This window comes from Oncorhynchus kisutch, linkage group LG21 (assembly GCF_002021735.2).
Source record: "Oncorhynchus kisutch isolate 150728-3 linkage group LG21, Okis_V2, whole genome shotgun sequence".
Lineage (NCBI taxonomy): Eukaryota > Metazoa > Chordata > Actinopteri > Salmoniformes > Salmonidae > Oncorhynchus > Oncorhynchus kisutch.
Genome location: NC_034194.2, coordinates 33,796,154 through 33,818,282, shown reverse-complemented (window position 1 = coordinate 33,818,282; position 22,129 = coordinate 33,796,154). Strand labels below are relative to the sequence as shown.

Sequence of the window (22,129 nt, the reverse complement as noted above, 5' to 3'; positions counted from 1 at the left end):
AACATGTCTCTCTCGGGATACAGACAATCATGGACTACAAAGGCAAAACCAGTCACGTCACGGACACCGACGTCTTGCTTCCGGACAAGCTAAACACCTTCGCCCCCGCTTTGAAGACAATATACTGTTTTCTATTCAACTGTATTTTAGTCAATGCCACTCTGACATTGCTCAATCTAATATTTATATATTTCTTAATTCCATTCTTTTACATGTGTGTATTGTTGTGAACTGTTAGATACTACTGCACTGTTGGAACACAAGCATTTTGCAACACCTGCTAAATATTTGACAAATTAAATTAAATTTGACAACGCAGTGGCTTCAGGACAAGTCTCTGAATGTCCTTGAGTTGCCCAGCCAGAGCCTGGACTTGAACCCGATCTAACATCTCTGGAGAGACCTAAAAATAGTTGTGCAGCAAAGCTCCCCATCTAACCTGACAGAGCTTGATAGGATCTGCAGAGAAGAATGGGAGAAACTCCACAAATACAGGTGTGCCAAGCTTGTAGCCTCATACCCAAGAAGACTCAAGGCTGTAATCACTGCCAAAGGTGCTTCAATAAAGTACAGAGTAAAGGGTCTGAATACTTGTCTAAATGTGATTTTTTATTTTGTATACATTTGTAAAAAGAACAATTTTTGCACTTTGTCATTATGGGGTATTGTGTGTAGTTGGAGGGGGGGGGGCAATTTAGTTACTTTTAGAATAAGGCTGTAACATAACAAAATGTGGAAAAAGTCAAGGGGTCTGAATATTTTCTGAAATGCACTGTATTTAAAAAAAAAAAAAAGAAGCCCGCTTTAAATCTCAGCTCACCCATAAGTGTATATATTTTTTTTTTACATTAGATCTTTGTCAATCCGAATGCCCAGATATTTATAGGCAGGAACCGGATCAATAGGAGAACAATCCAATGAATAAATATGTAGTTCATCTGAATTTTTTTTGCTAGAATTAGAGAACACATATTTAGTCTTGCCCACATTAAGTACAAGTTTTAAACCAACCAGGGCTTTCTATAAGGCATCAAAATCACATTGCAGCTCTAGCCTGGTCAACAGTTTGCAATGGCATACAAAAGTGTCATCTGCATACAGATGACTATTACATGTTTTAAGACCAAAATAGTAAAGAACAGGTCCTAGTACAGTAATACAATTTTACAAGCGGATGGTGCTTTTCCAGCATCATCAATGTGCACTAGTGGTGAATGATCTTGTAGTATGGAATAGGCTCCATTTGACTTCAAAATCAATACCAGCAATGTGCTTCATTCAAAGAAATACATTGCCAGTTCCTTTTTAGTACAATGGGAAGCTTAAAGTACAGTAGCTATTCCATTTCAGATTAAAGTCAGTTGTTTGAGTGTCTTGAGGGGTTTCATCTGTTGGCCAGTGGTCTGTAGCCCATCTCTCCCTCTAGCTGCTCAGCTGTAAGTGCACCCAGGAGAGGCTGACAGTCTGGGTTGAACACTGAGTAAGCACTCATTTCTCCAGGTTGGCGTGCAGTTGGGCTCCGCAGCCCCTCATACAGCCAGTAGAAGAGGGAGATTAGGAAGAAAGGCAACCCGAATTCCAGCTCGGCAAACAGCCCAAGTAGAACCAGCCAAAGCAACACCTTCAGCAAAGTCAGATTCGTGAAAGCCAGTCGCTTTGAACCAAGCCATTGACCCAGAGTGCTCTCCAGCAGCCAGTCATCCTAAAAAAAACGGGGGGGGGGGGGGGGGAATAAATGAAGTTACAGTAGCTAACATTGACAAGATGGAATCAACGTTTATTACTATCTGGTTTTTCAGACACAGATTAAGAATAGTCCTGGTTGACTAACAAGCATGGTCAATGAATCTCCAAAGAAAGTGTTTATTAGTCCAGGAATAGGCTTAAACAGCGTAGGGTAACCAACCCCTAGTATTTTAAATAGATTTTTAGCCTACCCCCCAATGTTTAGTCCTTATAGCCTGATGGACAGCAGAGATTGGATTATCTGTCAACTCCTGTGTGTCTGGATCAGCTGTTGATGACTGGCAACTGTCCGACTTAAAAGTGCTGCCATTGTCCGAATATGTTATTGGTTGTTTTTGAAAAGATTCGCTCTTCCTAGCGGCCACATCAGCCCTTCTTCGGGCCCTGAACTCCGCAAGCTTTTGCTCCATATGTGTAGAGCTTCTGAGTCATGCAGCAATGAAAGAATGCGTGGCAACGTGTGCACGACAGTTCGCTAGATTTTTTTGAGAGGTCCCAAAAAGATTGTTCGCGTGAAATCCCGTCTTCCCGACCGCGGAAATCTTGTCTAAATTGTATTATGGTAATAATTCAATTCACTGTCACAGGAAGTATGAAAATATTTTCTTTAACAAATCTGTTTCACTTCAGTTTGTTTATCTTCCGGTTCAGCTAGGCGTACGTAACGACGTAGATTGTGTAGTAAATCGTCAACCCCATCATCCACCTGACAAGCCAAACTAGCTTTTCTTGGTAGACTGTTTGTCTTTATTCAATTTATATATTGTAAGTAACCAAATATGCAATTGACTGATTATGTAGGTATTTAATTGCGTATTCCAGAGCATTATAGATTCAAAAAGTGTACAGTAGTTAGCTCTGCTCAGCTAGCTAGCTAGTTTAGCTACAATCCTACTCATGTCAAAATTCTCCATCCATAGTTCTGGATGAATCGAATAAAGGTAAATATATAGCTAGATCAATATGCCCTTTTAGATATGTCCCTTTTATGTTTGTATAAGAAATGGACACAGGAAAGTATTAGACTCACTGACACACTACATAAAAAAGCAGGAGTCAGCTAGATAAGTATTTGAATCTGATTCACATGTGCAATATCCTCTCAAATATCCAATTTTTTTCCCGACACAGAATGGACAGCCCCAGCCCACCCTCACCGTTGAGCAGGCCAGATGTAAGAACAGTTGTCACATACTTTTGTCTTATTACTAATGCCCAGTAGTGGAACAGATCTCTTCAAACTGCTTGTGATGCAGTGGTGCTGAGTGTGGTCATCCAAGTCTTCTCTGTGCCAGAGAATTCAGCGCAGATGGAGGAGGAGAGAGAGCGCCTACAACATGGGGACGATTCGATAGCTGGTGCTCCCCATGGGCCACCCAGATCCAACAGGTCATCAAGGCTTATGGCTTCAACAATGAGGGAGAGGGGGAAGTCACTTTGTGAAACCAGTTCCATACAGAATGAAGGGGTAGAGAGAGACAAATCTATTGTCACTTGTCAGTGGCATTGTTTTGTGTGAAGACTGAATGCTATCTTTTTGCGTCATGTTCAGTTTGACCTATACTGAACAACAATATAAATGCAGCAATTTCTAAGATTTTACTTAGTTAATATAAGGAAATCAGTCAATTAAAATACATTCATAAGGCCCTAATCTATGATTTTCATATGTTGGTCATAGATATCTTTAAAAAAATGGTAGGGGTCATGGATCAGAAAACCAGTAAATATCTGGTGTGACCACCATTTGTGTCATGCAGCTCGACACCTCCTTCTCCTTGAGTTGATAAGGCTGTTGATTGTGGCCTGTGAAATGTTGTCCCACTCCTCTTCAATGGCTGTGCGAACTTGCTGGGTATTAGCGGGAACACACTAACACGTCAATCCAGAGTATTCAAACCATGCTCAATGGGTGACATGTTTGAGTATGCGCTGGTGGAAATTCCTGGAGTCAGCATGCCAATTGCCCTCAACTTATGACATTGTGTTGTGTGACAACTGCTCATTTTAGAGTGTGCTTTTGTCCCCAGCACAAGATGCACCTGGGTAATGATGCCATTTAATATGCTTCTTGATATGCCACACCTGTCAGGTGGATGGATTATTTTGGCAAAGGAGAAATGCTCACTAAGAGAGATGTAAAATTTGTGCACATACTGAGAGAAATAAGCTTTTTGTGCGTATGGAACATTTCTGGGATCTTTTATTTCAGCTCATGAAACCAACACTTTCATGTTGCATTTATATATTTGTTCAGTGTATTTGTGAAATCATGTTGGTCAATCATAGTAGTCATTGCTTGTAAACTATTTTTCAGGTGTATTTGTGAAATGATGGTGGTCAATCATAGTAGTCATTGCTTGTAAACTATTTTTCAGGTGTATTTGTGAAATGATGGTGGTCAATCATAGTAGTCATTGCTTGTTTTAGCAATTTTTCAGGTGTTCTTAAATTTGCCCGTCTGGTGAAGATGTATGAAACTCAGGATCCAGAGATAGCAGCCATATCGGTCAAACTGGGGTCTCTTCTCCTGCCTCCCCTGTCCACTCCACCCATTGGTGGTGCAATACCAGCATCCTCGCAAACTATTTTATTGTGGACCGCCTTGTTTTTCCAGAAGGGACATCTACAAAATGTTACTGTACTTCCATCAAGTACGTGCAAACCTGGAATTCAGCTCATGATATTTTCATTCAGTCTTAGGTGAGAGTGAATTGGTTACCTTATTTATAATGTCCTGAGATAATATACACAAAGCACATCTTTATTGGTTGAAATGAAAACACAAGCACTGACCATGGTTTTGACTTGTCATTTATACCATTAATTGCTGTCTGAGAGGACAATGATTTTTTTGGTATAAAACATTTTATACTGCTATTGTATAAAATGTCAATCTCAGTTGTCACAGCTAGATACATTGTATTAATATAAAACTGAAATTTGACATTTTTTAAATTCAAGATAACAGCAACACACACAGATTAAAACAACCTTAATTATGGCAGTAATGCTTTGGCAACTGTTTGTCATGTATCATTCTCGTACAGTACCATTGTCACAGTAAAACTGTTTAGGGAGGGCCTCTGTGTCTCAATTTATACTTGAGACACATACAATACATCACTCTTATTTCTCACCTTCTCCCTCAATCACAAAGACAAGCAAACATTGTAGGATCATTGTTGCTCCTATTATCAGACAAAACCTCGTGACAGTTCATTCCCATACTCCATAACAGGAGACAAGTCCCTCTGTTGGATAGTCCACCATATGGCACTTGTTTGCATACTATATTTAAAATAAAATTAAAAAGTTTTTCCAAACAAAACGTACATTAAAAATATTACTAGTTAGACAGCACAGTACACACATTTTTTCAAAGGCAGTCACTCTTGGTTGATTGCAGTTGTGATGCACACAATGCCATTGAATGAACTCATTCAAGTTGTCCAGACCTTTTTTCTGCTTTGAGTTGGGTTGTATACAGACATTAAAATACTACTTCTGGCTACATTAATATCACAACGGGATAGAGTTTTCTAAGGGTATAAAATCAGATCCATGGGGAGAGCGTGTCTATAACATTCAAATCTTCCAGTTAAAAACTTGTGACAGACTTCATATTGTTGATCAAATTAAAAGGCATCAAAATAAGTGCACAACAGAGTGAACAGCAGTAGAACCCTAAGTGAAGAACTTGAAGTCATTGTTAATTTTTCCTGGTGCAAATAGTAACATCCTTCCCATATCCACAATTTCCTAATTTATGGTTCTCCTTGTGGTCATTTCCAATGGCTCCTCATTCAGTGCAATCACTGTGTATTTACCAAAAAAACCAGCTCTCAGTCCAAAACCCCCATGGTCAGCGCTTTCTGAAATCAAGATCGACCCAGTTCATAGTAGCTCCATCCACAGTGCACCTTCAACCAATGGCCAGCAGCAGGAGCCTCTGCACAAGGAGTGAGGCTGAAGGAGAATTCCATTCCAATAGTAGTCCTAAACCCCCTAGTGGTATATCACTCAAGAGTCCAGTTCGTGATGCAACAAAAATAACCAGACTGGTGGTGGCAGACCAGTTAGACGTAGTGTTTGGTATGGAACCCAGAAGGGAAATGACCTTACATCTCAAAGTGACGAAACATGCTTTCAACGTACCCCAGGACCCTCTGCCAGTCGGGCCCACCTGGTCTCAGCATCTCCTCCACGGTCTGTCAAGCAAACACAAACACTGTTGAAGAATAATAACTCCATACTCTCCGTCATGGACAAACTCTATTCTCATTCAAAGGTGCCCACTGAGGAGTACTACGCAAGGCCCCAATCACAAATACAAACATCAGTGACACCTTACATTTTAGTCACAAGTCAAGCTCCCTACCGTATGTTCCCAACAGCTGTGTTCCATGTTCATGGTGACGTGTTAGTACAAGTAATATGCATGTGAAATTCCCAGTAGTTAGCCCAGTTAGTTTAAATGTGGGTCTCACCAAAGTGGCTGGGATTCCAACACTCTCCCCTGTCTGGAAGGCTAGGTCCAGGTTCTCGCTCTGCACAGAACAAGTTAGGACTTAACTGTAGGGTCAATATAACAGTATGTGCTGTATGTGAATGGGTATGCATTCCTCTTACTTTGTCTCCTGTGCTGAGACTACTGTAGGGGATGTGTGTGGGCAGATAGGTGTGGTACACGGCACAGAAAGCCAGACCATCCTCCCAACTGCTACTGAAGTTGGTGATCTCAATTTTCTGTAAAAAAAAAAAAAAAAGGTTTGTATGGGTCAGAATACAGACCGATGTTTTACAAATATGAATGGTAAGCTTGAGTTATTCTAGAAAACTTTGCCACTTCTGACCTTATAGCCCTGGGTGCGGCTTTGACACCAACGCAAGAGTGAGTTCCGCCTGGAGCCTCCATGACATCGCAGCAACATACTGAAACCATCCTGAGGTCTGGAAGGTGGATAGCAGACAAAGGTTATGTAGATAGAAGGCTTTATTTGGGCATATTTCTTAAGTATCTCTAGAGGGCCTGTCTACTCACCTGAACAATGGGTCTGCGTTCTGGTCCTCCTCCTGTTTTTCTGCCGGACATGAGCAATTAGTCAAGAGCACAGTAACTTTAATGCGGAAGACACATTTCAGTTGATTGCATTCAGTTGTACAACTGTCTAGGTAATAAGATTGTGGATTAACTCATTTACAGTGCCTTCAGAACGTATTCATACCCCTTGTCTTATTCCACATTTTGTTGTGTTACAGCAGTAATTCAAAATGTATTATGTATTAAAAAAAACAATTCTCCACATCCTGCAGTCGCCTTTTCACTGTTGACATTGAGACTGGTGTTTTGCGGGTACTATTTAATGAAGCTGCCAGTTGAGGACTTGTGAGGCATCTGTTTCTCAAACTAGACACTAATGTACTTGTCCTCTTGCTCAGTTGTGCACCGGGGCCTCCCACTCCTAATTTACATTCTGGTTAGGGCCAGTTTGCGCTGTTCTGTGAAGGGAGAAGTACACAGCGTTTTACGAGATCTTCAGTTTCAATTTCTCGCATGGAATAACCTTAATTTCTCAGAACAAGAATAGACTGACGAGTTTCAGAAGAAAGTTTTGTTTCTGGCCATTTTGAGCCATACTCAACTAATCTAAAGGCCAGTTTTATTGCTTCTTTAATCAGGACAACAGTTTTCAGCTGTGCTAACATAATTGCAAAAGGGTTTTCTAATGATCAATTAGCCTTTTAAAATGATAAACTTGGATTAGCTAAAAACGTGCCATTGGAACACAGGAGTGATGGTTGCTGATAATGGGCCTCTGTACGCCTATGTAGATATTCCATTAAAAATCTGCCGTTTCTAGCTACAATAGTCATTTACAACATTAACCATATCCAAACTGTATTTCTGATCAATTTGATGTTATTTGAATGGTCTAAAAATTAGTTTTTCTTTCAAAACAAGGACATTTCTAAGTGACCCCAAACTTTTGAACGGTAGTGTATATAAATGAGAATTCATTTTCAATACATTTGCAAACATTTCTAAAAAAAGATGGGTGAGAATTGTTTTTGGAATTCAGACTGTAACAACTAAATGTGGAATAAGTCAAGGGTATATGAATACATTCTGAAGGCACTGTAGTTAATGAATGAATTGACACACACTTGTATAGAAGCTAGACCAGCTGTCCTGTCGTAGCAGTATGCGGTCCATCCTTTTCCCTTTGGCTGGCTCTTCTTTCTAGTAAGAGATAGAGAGAAGAGACAGACAGAACATACTGCATACATGCATGACTGATCCCAAAATGGACCCTTGAATTTCAAGTCCAGGCTTTCTGATAGCATTTCAAAAACAAACTTGTTGGTTGAATATTAGTGTTACCTTGTAGAGAGGCAGTGTTGTACTGGTAGGGTTCTGGGAGCTACCATTCTGTGCAGGGAGAGAGTCAGTGGGCAGGGGAAGTCGAGAGAGGCTCCTGGAACAGATAAAGATAGGCTTTAGTTGCCACAGACAAATGTAGGATACGTGTGTCTATAGCATGGCCTTGCGTAACAAGGTCAAAGGTTGCTCCTACAGAGACACAGGCTGGCTAGCTTACATGCTCCAGATAACAACAAACAGATGCCTCACCCCTAAAATGCTAGTACATAATACGGGCATGAGGCGGCACTCACCTGGAACGCTCTGACATCACCACAATCCTTGGTGAATCTCTCAAGCCGCACCCTTTCTCCCCGGCTGCCAAATTCCGTAGGTACGCCGCCGCCACCCCCTTCACTTTGAGCAAGTTCTCCCCTCCTCTAACAAGCTCCTTGGGAAACTGCCCTCCCATGTTAACATCCTCTCCCTCACTCTTCACCCTTTTCTCTCCTTCCACTTCTCTTTCTGAATCCTCTCTTTTCTTCCCATCCAGTGCCTCCATCGTGCTTATGTCTTCACTAGTGTCTTCTCCCTCCGTGTCTCTTCCCTCTATCTCTCTGTGTGAGTCCTTCTCTCTTTCCCTCAGTGAGTCCCTCTCGCTCTCCCGGAGTGTGTGTCTCCGTGTGTCCAGCTCAGCCCTAGTCTTTTGGTGCTCCATGGTGAGAGCAGACAATCTGTGACAGGCCTCTCTGTGTTCAGCCCTCAGGCTCTCCAGCTCCCTGTCCGTGTCTTGCTGTCTGCACTGGGCCTGGTCCAGCTGGCCCTCCACATTCCCATGGCGCTCTCTGAGCGTGCCTAGAGTCTCTTCCGCTTCCACGCGCAGCCGGTCGGCCACAGACACTGCCACCTGTAGATCACACTGGAACTGGAGCCACTCAGCTCGCTCAGTCTGCCAGAGAGAGAGAGAGAGAGAGAGAGATCCAGACAGAGAGAGATCCAGACGGAGCGAGAACCAGACGGAGCGAGAACCAGACAGAGAGCGAGAGAGAACCAGACAGAGAGCGAGAGAGAACCAGAAAGAGCTAGAGCAAACCAGACAGAGAGCGAACCAGACAGAGAGCGAGAGAGAACCAGACAGAGAGCGAGAGAGAACCAGACAGAGAGCGAACCAGACAGAGAGCGAGAGAGAACCAGACAGAGAGCGAGAGAGAACCAGACAGAGAGCGAGAGAGAACCAGACAGAGAGCGAGAGAGAACCAGACAGAGAGCGAGAGCGAACCAGACAGAGAGCGAGAGCGAACCAGACAGAGAGTGAGAGCGAACCAGACAGAGAGTGAGAGCGAGAGAGAGAACCAGACAGAGAGCGAGAGCCAGACAGGCCAGCAGAAAGACATGCATACATCCTGTCACTGTCTCAGAAAATCTATAGTGCTGTTGATACAGTCTACAGAAAACATGTCTGACAAGCAGGGACTTTGCTTTACTCAAGTAAAAAAAAAAATCAATAGGTTACCAAGTTCAGAACCTGTTTTAGCTAAACTAGCCAACCCAATTCAGGTGAACGTATAAACAAGATATGCCAGTGTAACAGTATAACTTTAGACCGTCCCCTCGCCCATACCCGGGCGCAAACCATGGACCCTCTGCACACAACAGTCACCCACGAAGCAGTTACCCATCGCTCCACAAAAGCTGCGGCCCTTGCAGAGGGAAAGCAAGGGGAACTACTACTTCAAGGTCTCAGAGCAAGTGACGTCACCGATTGAAACGCTATTTAGCACGCACCGCTAACTAAGCTAGCCGTTTCACATCCGTTACACCAGGAATGCCTGCAATGTTCCTTGTGTACAGTTAATGACAGTAATATAGAGATTGAGGGACAAACTCCCATATGGCAGGGCCTTCACACTGCTTATCACTGGCTCATGTACACTAGTTGTTGCACCATGTTTGCAGATGGAGTTCAACAGCGATACATATTCTCTAACAGAACATCTTAGAAATAAAGTCAAAGTGCATCACATTTTTTAACCACTGATAAGCGTGCTTAGGTTAGCACAAATATTTCCATTTCATTCAGGCAGTAAGTGCAATGTTCAGGCTAGTTGCAGGGTTTGTGGAAGGCAGGGTTTCTCAATATTTGTGCTAACCTAAGCAAGCTTATCAGTGGTTCAAAAATGTGATGGGGCTTTGACTTCTTTTCCTAAAATGTCCTGTTACAGAATATGTATTGCTGTTGGCCTCCACCATCTGCAAACATGGTGTAAGAACTAGTGTACATGAGCCAGTGATAAGCAGTGTGAAGTCTAAAATATCTAACATAGTACAGTACAGGGTAGAGAAGGGAAAAAGCAATCCACATCAAAGTAATAGGGGTGGATTTGTGTGTGGTCTTAAAATGTCCTCCTCTATGCCCGTCTCTGCAGTGACCGAGAGAGAGGGAGGGAATGCAGTGGGAGAGAGAGGTAGGGTATGCAGTCGGGAAGAGAAGGAGGAGTGTCTGACTCACCCTCAGTGTGTCCTTCAAGTTGTGCACCTCCTCGACCAGCTCCTCTCTCTCCACCAACCGCCTCAGCAGCTCTGACACACAAACATACAGTAAACTTAAGGATGTATTTTACACCCCTTGACTCTTTCCACATTATGTTGTGTTACAGCCTGAATTCAAAATGGATTAAATCGAGATTTATTGTCACTGGCCTACACATACACACAATACCCCATAATGTCAAGGTTGAATTACGTTTTATGACATTTTTACAAATTAATTTAAAAAATGAAGAGCTGAAATGTATTGCCTCAATAAGTATTCAACCCCTTTGTTATGGTCAGCATAAATACGTTCAGGAGTAGAAATGTGCTTAACAAGTCACGTAGGTTGCATGGACTCACTATGTGTGCAATAACAGTGGTTAACATTATTTTTGAATGACTACATCTCTGTACCCCACACATACAGATAATTGTAAGGGCCCTCAGTGGAAGCAGGGCATTTCAAACACAAATTCAACCATAAAGACCAGGGAGGATTTCCAATGACTCTCAAAGAAGGGCACCTATTGGTAGATGGGTGAAAATAAAAGGCAGACATCAAAAATCCCTTTGAGCATGGGGAAGTTATTAATTACACTTTGGATGGTGTATCAATACACCCAGTCACTACAAAGATACAGACGCCCTTCCTACCTCAGTTGCCAGAGAGGAAGGAAACTGCTCATGGATTTCAGGGAGGCCAATGGTGACTTTAAAACAGTTACAGACTTTAATGGCTGTGATAGGAGAAACTGAGGTTGGTTCAACAACATTGTACACTGAACAAAAATATGAAGGCAACATGTAAAGTGTTGGTCCCATATTTTATGAGCTGAAATATAAGATCCCAGAAATGTTCCATACATACAAAAAGCTTCTTCCTCTCAAATGTTGTGTACAAATTTGTTTCCATCCCTGTTTGTGAGCATTTCTCATTTGCAAAGATAATCCTTCCACCTGACAGGTCTGGCATGTCAAGAAGCTGATTAAACAGCATGATCAATACACAGGTTCACCTTGTGCTGGGGACAATAAAAGGCCACTTTAAAATGTGCAGTTTTGTCACATAACACAATGCCACAGATGTCTCAAGTTTAGAGGGAGCATGCAATTGGCATGATGAATGCAGGAATGTCCACCAGAGCTGTTTCCACGTTTCTGAGAGAAATACACTTTTTGTGCATATGGAACATTTCTGGGATCTTATATTTCAGCTCATGAAACATGGAAGCAACACAACATTTTGCATTTATATTTTTGTTCAGTATACTTTAAAATCCATGCAAAACCTGAAAATGGATTTCTAGCATTGATCAACAACCAATTTGACAGAGCTTGAAGAACTTTGAAAATAATAAATGGGCAAATGTTGCACAATCCAAGTGTGGAAAGCTCTTAGAGACTTACACAGAAAGACTCACAGCTGTAAATAGCTGCCAAACGTGTTTATACAAAGTATTGAGGGGGTGATTAGCTATTTCTGCATTTCATTTTCAATACATTTGCAAACATTTCTAAAAACATGTTTTCCCTTTGTCATTATGGGGTACTGTGTGTAGATGGATTAGAATTGTTTTAATCAATTTCAATTTGGCTTTAACAAAATGTGGAATAAGACGAGGGGTATGAATACTTTCTGAAGGCACTGTCCATACTGTAAGAACCTGCACGCACACTCTGTTAAGTAGAGACAAGACAAACAAACTATTATGAACAGATTGGGTTGCTATGGCCACGCAGATGCAGAGTCCTTACCGGCTGCTCCTGCTGGTGCGTCCAGGCCCGGACTGAGCCCCAGTGCAGACCTGTGATGTTCCAAAAGGCTAAATAGTGCCAGGGCCATCTCCTCCCCAGCTCGCTCTGGCCTTGCATGGGGCTCCATCCCACTGTCCCGCTCCTGCCAGCTAGGCTCCAAAGGGCTACCCTCAAACTGAGGCTGCTGGCCTGGGGACACAGGGCTGCTGGTGTGGCTGTTAGAGCACTGCACTGTCTGCCTTCCACCTTCCATCTCAATCCCAGTCCCCTGCGGAGACACTCTGCTCTCCACTGTAATCACGGCCCATTCTGGGGGGACGGACAGTGTGTGTCTCCAGTTGGAAATGGGGGAGGCTCCACCCTGGCAGACGATGCCCCGGGTGGTCCCGGAGGACGGTGTCCCCTGCTGCAGCAGCTGAGCCGCGGCTGGTGCCAGATCAGAATCAGAGAGGGAAGAGGGAGGAGTTTGGAACAGATCTAAATTAGATCCTGGAGAGAGAACAAGGGAGTGGAGAGAAAGAGGGGAGGATTAGAGAAAGCTGATATAGGGGAAGGAAGAAATGGAGGGAAGAGGAACAGAAAAGCGAGAGAGAACTGCTGTCCTAAGCTATTTTCTGTCTATAAAAACAATACAGAAGAAGACCACAGTTGGCTGCGCCTCTTGGAGGATGCCAGTTGGCTGCGCCTCTTGGAGGATGCCAGTTGGCTGCGCCTCTTGGAGGATGCCAGTTGGCTGCGCCTCTTGGAGGATGCCAGTTGGCTGCGCCTCTTGGAGGATGCCAGTTGGCTGCGCCTCTTGGAGGATGCCAGTTGGCTGCGCCTCTTGGAGGATGCCAGTTGGCTGCGCCTCTTGGAGGATGCCAGTTTATTCTCTAGTGCGCATTCACACAGACAGGTCCATAAGGATGTGTGCTTGGCCAGCCTATAGCGTCTCATGTTCCCCCTCCCTGTCCTTGCATTGAGCAGCAGAATTCTGCAGACTCCTCATTACGCTATCAGATGTGTTGCATGTGACTAGCGGTGCGCACACAGTATCCAGTAAGATATTCTCACCCCAGTCTGAGTCCGTTTCCTGCATACTGAAAACAGCTAGAAAGGATAGGAACTGCCAGGGTTTTAAACAGGCGTATAGGGGAGGGATGCGTGTCAGAAAAAGAGAAGACGATGCAGGTAGGACGCATGAGGTTCAACATCAAGCCAGGTGTGTGTGTGTGTGTGTGTGTACGTTCATGTAGGGAACCTGTAGGGCCATGGCTGTCCTTTCCACCGACGTTACCCATGATGCAGCAGGTGCAGGCAGACAGCAGTGTGACTGTGCTTCCCAGCACCCCTCACATTCTCCTCTGGTGCTCTCTCTTAGGTCCACCGCAGATTGGATAGGGCATAATACACCTAGAAGTAGAGAAAGCTCAGACCATTCATATTTTAATACAAATATGGTTAACACTACTAAATTCCCCTTTAATAGAGTGGGTACCCTGACTACAGTGGAAAACAATGTTGTTGTTTTTTCTCAAGTGATGGGAGCAATGACCGATACTTAAAATGCTGCAAGGTAATTGAGCAGGGATGACTGCTGGTATATGTGCTTATCCCTGCAGGATGTTCACCATCATCATGCCTGACTCCCTGTGTCCAGTGTAGCATTAGATTAATAACACAAGTAGGTGATGAGAGGGAGAAAACCTGACAGTCCCCAGGGTTTGATGTGGAATTAATAGGTTGTTAAATTGATTAGGCCAGCCTGATCAATGGAAAGGCAGCTGCTTAGTTTTATGGACTGATTGTGTGTGTGTTCTTGCAGAAAAAAATACCTCCCGAATACTAGTGTCTAATACTTGTAAGGCATGGTAATAAGGCTACGGCAAAACTCTGAACATTTACAGACATTACACATCGGATCCTGAATAAAATAATCCCTGTGATATACAGTATCACCGGTCACTAATGGCATAGACTCGGTTCTGTAAAGGTAGACTAGACACTCGAGAGGGATACAATAACAAGACAAGAAATACACATACTATCTCGGTGTCTAGTCACTGCACAAAAATATCACCGTGCGAGCTATTGGAATAAGGCAAACACAAACACTGTATTCTCTTGTAATCAACCACCCACCTTGATATATATTCCCACGACCACGTAGCCTACCGCCCGATAAATACTGTTTTAGTCTCTCTTCTCAGCTTTCCTCATCGCCGCATTTTTCTCCGTCTTCAATAGTCTGATACAGTTTTGGGGGGGCTGTTTCCTGCTGTTGAAACGTTGTGTAGTATGAGCGGAGAAAGATAATTCTGGAACCTGTTTGGAAGAAACGATGCGGTAAACTGCGAGACAGACGGAGGGACGGACTGTGCTACGCCGCGCCGTTAAACTGTTGGAGGCAAGCAAGCCAGTCTACTGTCCTACTGCGAGAAATTGTATCCTAGAACACTGGATATATTTAACTATAAATGTGTGTATAAAAAGCTCCACGTCCAGAAGTGTTGAGCGAGGAGAATATCATGAATTTGGATTAAATTCAAGTTGATAATGACAGATGCCTAGGATACATTCAGTAGCTCCAGTGTTGGAAGTTCCGATGCAAATATAATTTGGCAGAGAAGGTAGAGTAAACCTATTTAATAGAATACATTTATTTTTCCTGAAGGAAGTTCATTTTTTCTTCAAGAGATTCTCCAAGTATTTTAGATCAACGAAGGGACCTATATGATTTCAGAGGGACCTACTAGAACTTCCTGGGGGTCTCTGACTATATACCTTTACTTGGCCCAACCAACCGTTGGACGGCGCTATTATCCTTTTACGTCGTTTGTCATTGCGTCTCTCTCTTGTCCCCCGCGTCCGGCTCGTACATAAATCATAAACACCGCCTATTTCTATAATCTCTCTTCTTAAAAACGGTAACTAACCCTCAACCCCAATTTCAGCCTTTGCCCAACCCCTACAAATGTAAAAAATAAATAAATAAATGCATTCAGGTGAGATGTTGTGGGTGGAAGAAATTGTGCAAAAATATTCATTTTGAGGTGGGTAAATGTAGTTGAACCTGATCCCAAAACTTTCTCACTAAAGCATACTTACCAGACGTCCACTGGCATATTCTGATAATAAAATTATGTGCATCGCATGCATTTATGTCTCTGAACAGTTAGCTCACAGTGATATGCGCCGAGTTCCTGACATCTATCCCACTTGCTGGGCGCTTCCCCAAAATACTTCGCGGTATTGTGTTGGGAAGAGAAGTGCAATCATCGCCTAGAAATGGAAGATTATGGGCTCAATTCAATCCAACCCGCATTGCAGTGTTTATGCAGTAGTCTTTTTTCCAATGGTCTAATTAAAGCACAGATTGGTTTTAGGTACTGTATAAAAAAACTACTACCAGGGCAACCCTTCTCACAGGTATGTTTTCACTTTTCAGAATTATAACAGAGTTTTTGCACGGGATGAATATAGTAAATAAAGGGTTAAAAGAAGAAGAAAAAAGATATCCAGCCCATGTGGGATTAAAACTCACAACCATTCAACTATGAGACCATTGTTATTAGCGGACTGGGCCACCAAAAAGTTTTCATTCATTTTCGCAACAAAAAAAAGTATAAATATGAGTATTGTCTTAATAAAACGATTTACACCACCATGCTAGAGTACACTGGCTAATGTTACTGCCTAATGTTCAGCCAATCAGGTTGTAGCAGTCTGTTTACCCCTGGCTGAACGCTGTGTGCAACATCAGGAAGTAACAGACATTCTATCACCTACCTCATCCCCATATTATTATTATTTTTGCTCATTTGCACCCCAGTATCCCTACTTGCACATTGATCTTCTGCATATCTATCACTCCAGTGTTTAATTGCTCAATTGTAATTACTTCGCCGCTACGGCCTATTTATTGCCTTAACTCCCTAATCTTACTACATTTGCACACACTGTATATATATTTTTTCTATTGTGTTATTGACTGTGCGTTTGTTTATCCCATGTGTAACTCTGTGTTGTTGTTTGTGTCGCACTGCTTTGCTTTATCTTGGCCAGGTCGCAGTTGTAGATGAGAACTTGTTCTCAACTGGCCTACCTGGTTAAATATATGTGAAATAAAAAAATTAAAAGTGGTGGAAAATTGTGTTTTATTAACACATTTTCCCATTTGTTTCCCTGGCAGCTCGGCGTTAAAGCTAGTTCAGGAGGAACGCGATGCCCTTACAGCCTGAATCGAGGATGTTTTATGTCGGTAGATGAGGAACACAATGTATAGCCGACTCTAGTAGCCAAAAGGCAGTTTTCCCATGGGCACCGCCATTGAGGGATTCCACCATGCTACCACCATTTTAAAGTAGTCGAATGGGTAGGAATTCCTATGGGTTGTAGCCTCAATGGCGCTGCTCATGCTGTCACAGAAGATATAATAGCACAAATATAAAGACGAGTCCTCTATCTTTCTATATGAGCCGGCTGCATACATTCCAGTTGGACACAGATGACAAACAATGTAAAAGGAATACTAGCTCAATCTGCCGGCTCATTGGGCTATTCTCTACTACTGTGTAAAACTAACAAGACAAGACACAAACTTTGAGGTAGGCCGCCGTCTACTAGGGGCTATTAGTTTAATGTCGCTTAACAGATAGATGGGGGAAATAGCCCATTCACTAAATCAAGTCAATTGGACTTGTATCAGTCTATTTGTTCAGTATGTTGATTTATTCTGCCCTCCAGTGGTCAATTAGTACTTCACTCAAGGATATCATACTAACAGTAAAATCTTGTGGACAGAATAAACAACCAAATTAGATGTTTCTTCTGGGTTAAAGGAACATGAAGCAACTTTTCAATCCTCTCAAAACTACACTAGTGCCTAGGGCCTGATTTGGGATTCTCACAGGACCTGGGTACAAGGCTACAGAGAGATGCTATTAGCAGTTCTTGAAAAACATCCAGCTCTTAGAACAGGAAAGTTACCAACAGTCACCCAAAGTTACCAACAGTCACCCAAAGTTACCAACAGTCACCCAAAGTTACCAACAGTCACCCAAAGTTACCAACAGTCACCCAAAGTTACCAAAGTTACCAACAGTCACCCAAAGTTACCAACAGTCACCCAAAGTTACCAACAGTCACCCAAAGTTACCAACAGTCACCCAAAGTTACCAACAGTCACCCAAGTTACCAACAGTCACCCAAGTTACCAACAGTCACCCAAGTTACCAACAGTCACCCAAGTTACCAACAGTCACCCAAGTTACCAACAGTCACCCAAGTTACCAACAGTCACCCAAAGTTACCAACAGTCACCCAAGTTACCAACAGTCACCCAAAGTTACCAACAGTCACCCAAGTTACCAACAGTCACCCAAGTTACCAACAGTCACCCAAGTTACCAACAGTCACCCAAAGTTACCAACAGTCACCCAAAGTTACCAACAGTCACCCAAAGTTACCAACAGTCACCCAAAGTTACCAACAGTCACCCAAGTTACCAACAGTCACCCAAAGTTACCAACAGTCACCCAAGTTACCAACAGTCACCCAAAGTTACCAACAGTCACCCAAAGTTACCAACAGTCACCCAAGTTACCAACAGTCACCCAAAGTTACCAACAGTCACCCAAGTTACCAACAGTCACCCAAGTTACCAACAGTCACCCAAGTTACCAACAGTCACCCAAAGTTACCAACAGTCACCCAAAGTTACCAACAGTCACCCAAAGTTACCAACAGTCACCCAAGTTACCAACAGTCACCCAAAGTTACCAACAGTCACCCAAGTTACCAACAGTCACCCAAAGTTACCAACAGTCACCCAAAGTTACCAACAGTCACCCAAGTTACCAACAGTCACCCAAAGTTACCAACAGTCACCCAAGTTACCAACAGTCACCCAAAGTTACCAACAGTCACCCAAAGTTACCAACAGTCACCCAAAGTTACCAACAGCCCCCTCATGGATTGGGGGTATAAGTGTCACTCCGGAAAGGTTTTATATAGAATCCCCAAACCCTTTTCTTGAATCATGAAGCGCCCAGAGCTCCATGACGGGTAATAGGATACAGAATCGTAAGTAAGCGTTTCAATCTACACCTGTTGTATATGAACCATGTGAACCATTACATTTTATTTGGTAATATACTGGGTTGGGGGAAGAGTAGTATAATGTAAATATTGAGGAATTAAATAAAATAACATGTATTTCTAGTTTTTTTTATATGGCTTAGACCGTGAAAAACAAACGACTCAGCAGTCAAAAAAATATATATCAATATATCATTTTTTTCACACTATGAGGATGGAATAATACTGTGACATTTAGACCATGATGATGATGACCTTTCGGTGTCAGAGCTGCTTGAAAAGACCGCCTGAAATATCAGCCTGTTTTGGTGGGATGGAGTTTGTCTGGCTGGTGACATCACAAGACGGTAAATTAGTTAAGACCAATAAGAATCAAATCCAATTTTATTAGTCATATGCCCCGAATACAACAGGTGTAGATTACAGAGAAATGCTTACTTACGAGCCCCTAACCAACAATGCAGTTTAAAAAATAGGATAAGAATAAGAAATAAAAAGTAACAAGTAATTAAAGAGCAGCAGTAAAATAGCAATCGAGAGACTGTATACAGGGGGGTACCGGTACAGAGTCAATGTGCGGGGGGAACGGTTAGTTGAGGTAATATGTACATGGTGGTAGAGTTATTAAAAGTGACTATGCATAGATAATAACAACAAAGAGTAGCAGCGTGTAAAGGGGGGGGGGGGGCAATGCAAATAGTCTGGGTAGCCATTTGATTAGGTGTTCAGGAGTCTTATGGCTTGGGGGTAGAAGCTGTTTAGAAGCCTCTTGGACCTAGACTTGGTGCTCCGGTACCGCTTGCCGAGCAGTAGCAGAGAGAACAGTCTATGACTAGGGTGGCTGGAGTCTTTGACAATCTTTAGGGCCTTCCTCTGACACAGCCTGGTATAGAGGTCCTGGATGGCAGGAAACTTGGCCCCAGTGATGTACTGGGCCGTTCACACTACCCTCTGTAGTGCCTTGCGGTCGGAGGCCGAGCAGTTGCCATACCAGGCGGTGATGCAACCAGTCAGGATGCTCTCGAAGGTGCAGCTGTAGAACCTTTTTAGGATCTGAGGACCCATGCCAAATCTTTTCAGTCTCCTGAGGGGGAAAAGGTTTTGTCGTGCCCGCTTCACGACTGTCATGGTGTGTTTGGACCATGTTAATTATGTGGACACCAAGGAACTTGAAGCTCTCAACCTGCTCCACTGCAGCCCTGTCGATGAGAATTGGGGAGTGCTCGGTCCTCTTTTTTCCTGTAGTCCACAATCATCTGCTTTGTCTTGATCACGTTGAGGGAAAGGTTGTTGTCCTGGCACCACACGGCCAGATCTCTGACCTCCTCCCTATAGGCTGTCTCGTCATTGTCCATGATCAGCCCTACCACTGTTGCGTCATCGGCAAACTTAATGATGGTGTTGGAGTCATGCCAGGCCGTGCAGTCATGAGTGAACAGGGAGTACAGGGGGGGACTGAGCATGTACCCCTGAGGGGCCAGTGTTGAGGATCAGCGTGGCGGATGTGTTGTTACCTACCCTTACCACCTGGGGGCGGGCCCGTCAGGATGTCCAGGATCCAGTTGCAGAGGGATGTGTTCAGTCCCAGGGTCCTTAGCTTATTGATGAGCTTTGAGGGCACTGTGGTGTTGAACGCTGAGCTGTTGTCAATTAATCATATTCTCACATAGGTGTTCCTTTTGTCCAGGTGGGAAAGGGCAGTGTGGAGTGCAATAGAGATGGCATCATCTGTGGATCTGTTGGGGCGGTATGCAAATTGGAGTGGGTCTAGGGTTTCTGGGATAATAGTGTTGATGTGAGCCATGACCAGCCTTTCAAAGCACTTCATGGCAACTGACGCGAGTGCTACGGGTCGGTAGTCGTTTAGGCAGATTACCTTAGTGTTCTTGGGCACAGGCACTATGGTGGTCTGCTTAAAACATGTTGGTATTACAGAGACAGAGAGAGGTTGAAAATGTCAGTGAAGACACTTGCCAGTTGGTAAGCGCATGCTCGTAGTACACATCCTGGTAATCCATCTGGCCCTGCGGCCTTGTGAATGTTGACCTGTTTAAAGGTCTTACATCGGCTGCGGAGAGTGTGATCACGCAGTCTTCCAGAACAGCTGGTGCCCTCATGCATGTTTGTGTTATTTGCCTCGAAGCGAGCATAGAAGTAGTTTAGCTCGTCTGGTAGGCTCATGTCACTGCGCAGCTCGTGGCTGTGCTTCCCTTTGTAGTCTGTAATGGTTTGCAATCTCTGCCACATCCAACAAGCATCCGAGCCGGTGTAGTACGAGTCGATCTTAGTCCTGTATTGACGCTTTGCCTGTTTGATGGTTCGTCGGAGGGCAAAGCGGGATTTCTTATAGCTTCCGGGTTAGAGTCCCGCTCCTTGAATGTGGGAGCTCTACCATTTAGCTCAGTGCGGATGTTGCCTGTAATCCATGGCTTCTGATTGGGGTATGTACATACTATACGGTCACTGTGGGGACAACGTCATCAATGCACTTATTGATGAAGCCAATGACAGATGTGGTGTACTCCTCAATGCCATCGGAGGAATCCTGGAACATATTCCAGTCTGTGCTAGCAAAACAGTCCTGTAGCTTAGCATCTACTTCATCTGACCACTTTTTTATTGATCTAGTCACTGGTGCTTCCTGCTTGAAGGAATCAGGAGGATAGAATTATGGTCAGATTTGCCAAATGGAGGGTGAGGGAGAGCTTTGTATGAGTCTCTGTGTGTGGAGTCAAGGTGATCCAGAGTTTTTTTCCCTCTGGTTGCACATTTAACATACGGATAGACATTTTGTAAAACCGATACAAGTTTCCCTGCATTATAGTCCCCGGCTACTAGGAGCACCGCCTCTGGGTGAGCGTTTTCCTGTTTGCTTATGGTGAAATACAGCTCATTCAATGCGGTCTTAGTGCCAGCCTCTGACTGTGGTGATATGTAAAACATCTACAAACAAATACAGATGAAAACTGATTTTACAGTTTTGAATGTCCTGTTTGTAGTTTAATCTTCCGCATAGGTCATCATCAAAGATTGCACGTTTGCTAGCAGAATGGAAGGAAGTGAGGGTTTATATGATCGCCTACGAATTCTCAGAAGGCAGTCCGGACCCTGCCTCCTCTTCACGCAAATCACAGGGATCTGGGCCTGTCCCCGAGAAAGAAGTATCGTTCACGTCGGCATCGTCAGATTCGTTAAAGGAAAAAAAGGATTCTGCCTGTCCGTGGTGAGTAATCGCAGTCCTGATGTCCAGAAGTAATTTTTCGGTCATAAGAGACAGTAGCACCAACATTATGTACAAAATAAGTTTAACATTTTTTTGTTAAATGCAAATTTAAAAAAAAATACAAATTGGTTGGGGGGGCACGTAAAATGAGTTCCAAGGGTTCCAACCCGCTCTGCCAATAACAGTTTTCAGTTTTGCCTTCCCCACTCCCAGCTAAATTATTTCTTGAGAAATTGCTTTGCCAGTGGTGGAAAAAGTACCCAATTGTCATACTTGAGTCAAAGTAAAGATAACTTAATAAAAAAATTACTCAAGTAAAAGTCACCCAGTAAAATACTACTCGAGTAAAAATAAAGTATTTGATTTTAAATATACTTAAGTATCAAAGGTAAATGTAATTGCTAAAATATACTTTAATATTGAAAGAAAAA

At 43.2% G+C, this 22,129-nt stretch overlaps 2 protein-coding genes and 1 long non-coding RNA gene across 6 annotated transcripts; 1 reads left to right on the top strand and 2 right to left on the bottom strand.

Moving 5' to 3' along the window:
* Positions 1-835: 835 nt before the first annotated feature.
* On the bottom strand, positions 836-2,365 carry LOC109866693 (SAYSvFN domain-containing protein 1). Its single transcript, XM_020455484.2, has 2 exons — positions 1,938-2,365; positions 836-1,702 (listed from the first exon to the last, which is right to left on the bottom strand). The coding sequence occupies exons 1-2, from the start codon at positions 2,154-2,156 to the stop codon at positions 1,385-1,387; spliced, it is 537 nt and encodes a 178-aa protein (XP_020311073.1). The 5' UTR covers positions 2,157-2,365; the 3' UTR covers positions 836-1,384.
* A 32-nt stretch (positions 2,366-2,397) lies between these two features.
* Positions 2,398-4,546, top strand: LOC116356141 (uncharacterized). 2 transcript variants are annotated; one of them, XR_004204602.1, is made up of 2 exons: positions 2,398-2,511; positions 2,878-4,546. It is a non-coding gene; the product is annotated as an uncharacterized LOC116356141 (long non-coding RNA). The 2 variants fall into 2 exon arrangements; XR_004204601.1 differs by having other exon boundaries at positions 2,398-2,687.
* On the bottom strand, positions 4,495-15,669 carry LOC109866632 (cytospin-A). 3 transcript variants are annotated; one of them, XM_020455398.2, is made up of 13 exons: positions 15,561-15,669; positions 14,519-14,701; positions 13,638-13,789; positions 12,398-12,886; positions 10,620-10,690; positions 8,425-9,059; positions 8,132-8,225; positions 7,915-7,990; positions 6,791-6,830; positions 6,603-6,699; positions 6,379-6,495; positions 6,237-6,296; positions 4,495-5,957 (listed from the first exon to the last, which is right to left on the bottom strand). In XM_020455398.2, the coding sequence occupies exons 3-13, from the start codon at positions 13,675-13,677 to the stop codon at positions 5,868-5,870; spliced, it is 1,809 nt and encodes a 602-aa protein (XP_020310987.1). In that variant the 5' UTR covers positions 13,678-13,789; positions 14,519-14,701; positions 15,561-15,669; the 3' UTR covers positions 4,495-5,867. The 3 variants fall into 3 exon arrangements, with proteins under 3 accessions (XP_020310987.1, XP_031655938.1, XP_031655937.1); XM_031800078.1 differs by lacking the exon at positions 14,519-14,701; XM_031800077.1 differs by lacking the exon at positions 15,561-15,669 and having other exon boundaries at positions 14,519-15,169.
* Between the last annotated feature and the right edge of the window lie 6,460 nt (positions 15,670-22,129).

Coding starts and splice junctions, on each gene's coding strand:
- LOC109866632 (XM_020455398.2), bottom strand. CDS start 13,677: ATGGGTAACGTCGGTGGAAAGGACAGCCATGGCCCTACAG. Junction 6,700..6,790: donor AACGCAGACCCATTGTTCAG/GTGAGTAGACAG, acceptor TCCACCTTCCAG/ACCTCAGGATGGTTTCAGTA. Junction 5,958..6,236: donor TTGGAATCCCAGCCACTTTG/GTGAGACCCACA, acceptor TTTGCTTGACAG/ACCGTGGAGGAGATGCTGAG.
- LOC109866693 (XM_020455484.2), bottom strand. CDS start 2,156: ATGGAGCAAAAGCTTGCGGAGTTCAGGGCCCGAAGAAGGGCTGATGTG. Junction 1,703..1,937: donor TAAGGACTAAACATTGGGGG/GTAGGCTAAAAA, acceptor CGTTTTTTTTAG/GATGACTGGCTGCTGGAGAG.